Source organism: Halyomorpha halys, unplaced genomic scaffold (assembly GCF_000696795.3).
Source record: "Halyomorpha halys isolate HHAL.00 unplaced genomic scaffold, Hhal_1.1 Scaffold353.1, whole genome shotgun sequence".
NCBI classification, from domain to species: domain Eukaryota; kingdom Metazoa; phylum Arthropoda; class Insecta; order Hemiptera; family Pentatomidae; genus Halyomorpha; species Halyomorpha halys.
This window is the reverse complement of record NW_027105574.1, coordinates 337,554-344,345: the sequence shown is the minus strand read 5'-3', so window position 1 is coordinate 344,345 and position 6,792 is coordinate 337,554. Positions and strand designations below refer to the sequence as shown.

At 33.8% G+C, this 6,792-nt stretch overlaps 1 protein-coding gene across 2 annotated transcripts in view; it reads right to left on the bottom strand.

The window, feature by feature from the left end:
* The window catches only part of LOC106681633 (nephrin), a gene marked incomplete at its 5' end in the record, with an annotated part of 151,099 nt that overhangs the window by 19,745 nt on the left and 124,562 nt on the right, over positions 1–6,792 (bottom strand). For both annotated transcript variants that reach the window (XM_067052152.1, XM_014422062.3), the window contains 1 exon segment: positions 3,498–3,701. In XM_067052152.1, the coding sequence (XP_066908253.1) occupies positions 3,498–3,701 (204 nt within the window).

Genomic DNA, 6,792 nt, shown 5'->3' with positions numbered 1-6,792 from the left:
TATTCTACAATTTATTTTTATTTGAACATTTTTTTTAGCCTTTTAGGTTGTTTTTTTGTTAAACAAAGAAATACATTTTTATTTGTTTTTCGGATTTACACAGCCAATTTTTTTAATATTAATTTTGGAGTAGGGATCTCAGTTTTTTTATGCCTCCCTTAGCAGCATGCACCGTGAGGCCACGAAAATGCCGCGATTGTACAGCTGCCTAGGATTATTAACAGCGGTATGCAAGATAGAATAACAAGGGCAAATATGAGGACTTGCTGGCCAGCGGTTAATCGAGAGACCCTTTTTATGGTTGCCAGATGAAAATCCATGGTATTCACCATTTTCGTACATTGACCATGGGGTTAAGCTTGGACGAGAGTACGCCCGGATGCCATTGCTACAGCACAAGGCCATCAGGAGGTAAGAACCAATAGGATACCGACCCCATTCATATGTATTGAGAAATTGATTTTATATTCTTTAATTGAACTATCAATGTTGAGCACATATGAAGACGTCGAACAAACCAGGAGCTCAAAGATTTATTTAAGGAACCAGACGTTGTCCAGTTTGTGAGGCTCAGTAGAATCAGTTGGGCCGGGCATAGTGCTCGGATGGCTGAGAATAATCTGCCAAAGAAAATAGTGACCGAGGTACTACATGGAACAAGATGCATAGGAAGACCTCGCCTTCGGTGGAGTGACGGTGTGACTGGTGGTGCCAGGACCAAGATGGGAGTGAGGAACTGGATGGCAGCCTCACAAGATCGCAATAATTGGTGGAAGCTGGTGCAGGAGGCCAGGAATCGACATCGAGTTGTAGTGCCAAACTAATAATAATAATAATTCTTTAATTGACAATACTAACATAGTTTGTATGTTGATGGCGTAGGTGACACATTTGCAGTACTTTTATTATACATTCAATAAATTAAAGAATAAGTATATAGATTATTAAATCCTATTTCAAGACTGTACTAATAAGATAAATTTATAATTTAATCGATAGAGCAGTATATGCAGGCAAACTAAGAACTGACTACGAAGTAAAAGTACCTTTAGAAATCATATAGAATGTCGGGAAGATTTATAACTAATTTAGTCAGTAGCAGGAGATAAAGCGATCAGGAGAAATCTTCCTACGGCCACCTTCTCCAGCAACAACCATTCCTCTAGCCATAAATTAGATTTCTCCTTTGAGGCTGAGTTGACAAGAGCAGCCAACCTTTGAACCAGCCTAAGTGCCGCACTTTAGAAGATAAACCAATTTTCTCCTATGTCTCCCATTTTTAAGCACTATTATATAAAATGAAAAGTAGAAAGGATTCTTTTGAGATACATGTCTTGTTTTATAAATAATTTTATATCAAAACATGAAATATTCGTCGAGACTTTTCAAGTAGCTGGTGAGGTGACATTAAGATTTAAAAAAAAAAGAGATAGTCCGGGAGTCTTGGGTTATGGATTAAGCTTTAAGGTATGGATTTTGAAAATGGTAAGGGTCTTAGACATTAAAGTTTAAAACTAATGAAATTTAGAATCAATTTTTAAAAATATCTGAAAATTAGAAAAAATATTAAAAAAGTTAAGAACTGAATAAAAAATTTAACTGTTTAAGACTTACATTTCAATCAAGTTAAATTACTGTTAGCGCAAACAGTTCAATTAATTTATTTCGTTTGAGGGTCCTGAAGTTTCTTTATTCCCGAAATATTTTGATGAACTACTAATTAAATTTATCAAAAATTCCCTGTTTAAAAAAAAAAAAATTACAAAACTATTCACAGATATCGTCAAAATGTACACGAACTAACAACATTTTGAACTGTTTGAAAGCCTTAATTTTCAGTAAAACACATGTTTTTTATTAAAGAAAACACCATTTCTACAGATTCACTTGTCATGGAAGAAAAAGTGAAATGTTACTAATCTAGTATTAGAATGTTCTCAATAGTTCATAGTTGACAAGATATAAGTTCTATTGACTCATATTTCTAAATAGCTCTAAAATATGTTTTACTATTTACTACTTTAAAGTACTGGTGATGGATTCTAATTTTTTTTTATGGCAATCTGTTACCGAGTTGCAAATAAATAACCCAAATTGGCATTTATAAAAAAAAGAAAAAAAAAAAATCAAAATTACACTAGTGTTAAGGGATAAGATAAGAAAGGGTTCCTTCTTAAACTAGACACATTTGTTTTTTCGGTAATAATTTTATTAAGCACTTTATTCATTGATAAATATTACTATCTGCCACAAACTTGAGCAATGAGTAATAGTGCTAAATGAACTCATTCATACCAAAAATTAAAAAAAAAAAAAAAAAAATGAAATAAAATCTCTGTATATAGATAAACCGAAAAATAAATAAATAAAATGAACACAATCCTACTAAATAAAATAAATTATACACAATGGTAACAATCTCTACCTGAGGATACCCAAGCCCATTCTATTCCCCACGCATGAGGGGTAGAGCAGGACTCTTCGAGATCCCAGTGCAGCCCTCTCAGCAAGTCGTTGGTAATGAGCCAGCGGAGTGGGTCATTTTTGATGGAATAATAGGTCACATTGCTGTTTTGGTTAGGTAGTGCTACATCTTACAAGAATTGTTTTTTGGATAGTATTAAACGTATTCCATAGATAGTCACATAGACTATGGTTACTTCGTGACAACCATATTAGCTCTTGTACAGACTTTAGGAGAAACCTATTAAAAAATTAACCCCAGTTAACGGCATTTTCTTCGGAATACCTCCAAAAAATAAAGAAATAAATAAACTCTTTTTTTTTTTTTCCAGATGTGTGACTATTGAAGCAGAGCAGCGATAAGATCTTCTTAACGTTTTTTTCATTCTCTGATAATGACAAATGGTTGGATATTCTACTAAATTCTTCATGATATTATATTTTAGAAGCAGTGTTGTTTTTCTCAGAGCGGACAGATACAATTTTGTCTTTTCCATTGAATTAATAAAAGGTTTGGATTATTTCATACCAGTTTTCTTAACGCTATATATCACCTTCTTTTTAATTTCACAGGTTTAAATATTTTTAGACTTATTGATATTTCCAGAGCCTTTCTTGACAAAGGTTACTGCCATATTCATAGTCTATATTTTAATATAGTCCTCTAAAATTCGATTTAGGAGATGAATTGATAAATTGGGCACTACATGTATTGGAGGTTTTTGAGTTATGAAAACTTTGGAAACATACTTACCAATCCTCTGAATTTTATATTACAGCCCCTTTTAAATCGAATTTATATGTTAAATTTAAGCAGATACTTTATTCTGATTATTTGAGTAATGGGATGCATAAATGAGTTGTATTTAGCTACCTGCAACACATATAGATATAATACGAATCTATAACGTCACTACCGAAATAAAAATAATTGAGTGATTCTCAACAGAACATTTCCTAAATTTCTTTTAGGTCAGAGAACGCAATAATACCTACTTATTTCATAATTTATCAGTTTATAATCAGGTACTTACGGTTCATGTCGAGGGACACAGAGCTAGCGATTGGCGCGAGCCTGTTGTTGTTGGATGCCTGGCAGGTAAAGACAGCATGGAGGTGCCGTCGCTCAAGACCACTCACCGTCAAGACGTTCCTCACTTTCCTGTCAGATATCACTTCGTAAGAGTCATCTAAGAGGGCGTTCTCCAGCCACCAGGTCACCTTGGGTAGGGGTCGCCCTGTCACAATCAGACATAACTTATTACTTTGAAATGAAAAAAAACATATTATGTAAATTACAATTTAACTTCACATTATTTGAAAATCGAAATATGCTAGAACCTTGAGGTTGGTTTAGTGGCGTAAAAACATCATGGGTCATCAACGCCATTGATTTCTTATTTATTCATGCTTACATTTGTTTTATAATTATTTTTTATTATATATATCTTTTTTTAATTTCTTTATTTATTTTTTAAAAACCCAAACACCAATTTCACTGTTTTATTGTCTCCCCCAAGACTTTTTGAAATATTTGGGCTCAATCCCAAGGCTATTGAGGTGCGACGTGGAATATGGAAATTCCTCGAAAATATGCCTAATTGTCAAATTGTTGCTACAATGTTTACATTTTGGAGATGCTTGTTTTGCGATAAGATATGAGTGGGTGAGCCTCGTGTGATCTATTCTAAGCCTAGTCAATACGGCCTTCTACATTTACGACTGAAGGTACCCCATGACATAACGTCCTTTTTAATAATTTTTAATTTACTCCTTAGGCTTTCGTTCCCAAAATATTGCCATTTATCTTTTATTTCTTTTTCGAGGGGGTTGCTCATTTCTGATGGAGTTGGATTGTGTTGTCCCGTCCCGGGAGCGCGAGTGATTCTCTTGCAGCTTGAGAACCTTGAGGTGTCATGGTTCTTAGAACCTGCCCACGAATGTTGTGAGTCTGAAATTATTTTTAAAATTCATAATTCAATATTCGAACCACGTTATATTTCACCAGTGGATAGGTCTTTTGAGATATTGGAAAATAAACTAAAATTTTAGCGATCAAAACGAAATTTTATTTCAATTCTTGTCGATATAAGGCAGCCATCCGCTATCATTTATCTATTTTTTCCCATCACATTGACCTATCGAGCAAATTGAAAGGAGTTTTTTTTTTTTTACTATTCTTAATAGATGCGCAAGAAAATCGCCTTTTAGTACAGGCGCGCTATGAATAAAAATCATAAAAAATACACCTACAAATAATTTTAAAAACTATTTTCTATCACACATAACACGAAAACGCATTCCTGATGGTTCTAAAAATTTTGCTAGCTTAATTCATTAATAAAATAAAAATTAGATTTTTTTTTTGTCTTTAACTCCAAAAGGAGGCATTCTAGCGAAAACATTACGGTATAAGAAATTAAATAGCATTACATTCAGTGTCGAAAGAATATTATATATAATTAATAATATACAGGTCATAAGCCACCTGTTCAGTTTGGATATTGTAGACACCAAAGTACTTCAGAACGGTAGTCGCAGCCCAATGCACAATCTGAGTAGGTAATTTTACGACCTTACCACTTGACCGCGTTATGACGGTATGATACTCATTCGAAGAATGATTCAATATTATTTTATTTGTGGGAGCGGGTGGCTCAGTGGTAAGGCACTGTGCTACTGACTCCAAGGACCAGGATTCGAATCCGGCTCTGGCAGGTAATTATTTTTTTTGACTGTAGCCGTGGATTAGCGCCGTAAGTCCTAGACTCCAATCATGAAATGGGTAAACTTAATTAAGTAAAAATCTGGCGGTCGAGCGTGATTCTGACCAAATCACCTCCTTGTACAATTTTTGGTCTAATAAATCCTTACAAACAGTAATTCCTTACAAAGAACTGCATCCCAGATTTATTTATTTAAAATTTGTTTTATTATAACTTTTTCACTAGATTCTGCAACAGTTGGTAACTCTCCTATATATAAAAAAAAAAAAACAGTCATTTCAGAGGAAGAAATGTGTTGGTATAAATTAAATTTATTTACTTATAAAACTGTTTACCAAAATGAACATCCAAGAAGTTAGATCGGAGGTTTCTTAGAAGGTATTTTAATGAGACGAATGTTGCGGGAGAAGACAGTAGTAGAGATGGAATCCTTTCTCGAAGCGTCAGAACAGTACAAAGTAAATGAGAGAAGTGGAAAAGTTGGCCTTCTAAAAAGGGATGGTGCCAACCTCGTAGTTTATTCAAGAGTAGCCCCAGAGGAGACCCCTAGCTAAAGTGGACCTCTAGGAGCCATCTCCGGCCAACCAATTCCAAGTCCCCCGTTACTATAATAACTGTCACCCTGGATCATTAGGGTTCATCCATGCTCATTCGCATTCATAACCGTAATTCTTTAGGTCAAAGAACGCAATTCCTATCTATTCAGTATAAGTAATCGCCATTTTCAACAGGATTTTTTAGGCCGTGTCCTTTGCTTTTCGGTCCAAATGACTAGGAAAAATTTCAAAGAACAATAATTGTATGTTTAAAGTACTGTAAGAAACGATCATCAAACGCACATCACGTTTGAAAATTATACCCCCCTTCCTCCTCAGCAAATTGGCAATGTGGGTTTATGTTCAAACAGAATTATCTCAAGTAATACTTAACGTGGCCTAAAGGGCTCTGCAAGTTGAACTGATTTAGTTTTCTCCAACCTTTGTATAGAGAAGGCTTTGATACAATGCTTTCTTTTGGAGTTAAATTAAAATTTGTGAGAAAAAAATATAATTTCTTAGTTGTTTTTTTGATTTGTTTTTTTTCTAAATAAATAGATAATACTTTTTAACTTCTATTTGACAAACACATTACAATAGCAATTGCTAAAACATAACATAAAAAAACACACACAAAGTTTCTACAACCTTAGACTTTACTTGTTCTGTCGTTATATCCCTCTGTTCGCATTATTTAAATTTTTTCATCTTGGTCACCGTATAGAAAAGCAGTAGAGATATCAAATTGCATTCTTCTCACTATCAGAAGTGCTTTATAGACACATGCCCTTACACAAGCCCTCCAAACATTTGTCTTATTCCCTATAATTTTAATTCCCTAGTTATTCTAAAAAAACATATATACGGCTTCGAGACAGATTCACTTTTAGAGTTTTAATTTTGGGCTGCCAAAAGAGAAAATAAATTCTTTCATATTTTTAGCAATAAGTTTAACCCCTAAATTCCAGAAATTGTGAATATTAAAAGGAGCATCAATCGAGTCTTGAACACCTTGTAAGTATCTATTTATGTAAAAATGAAACAATGAAAACGGATTTTAACTTTCG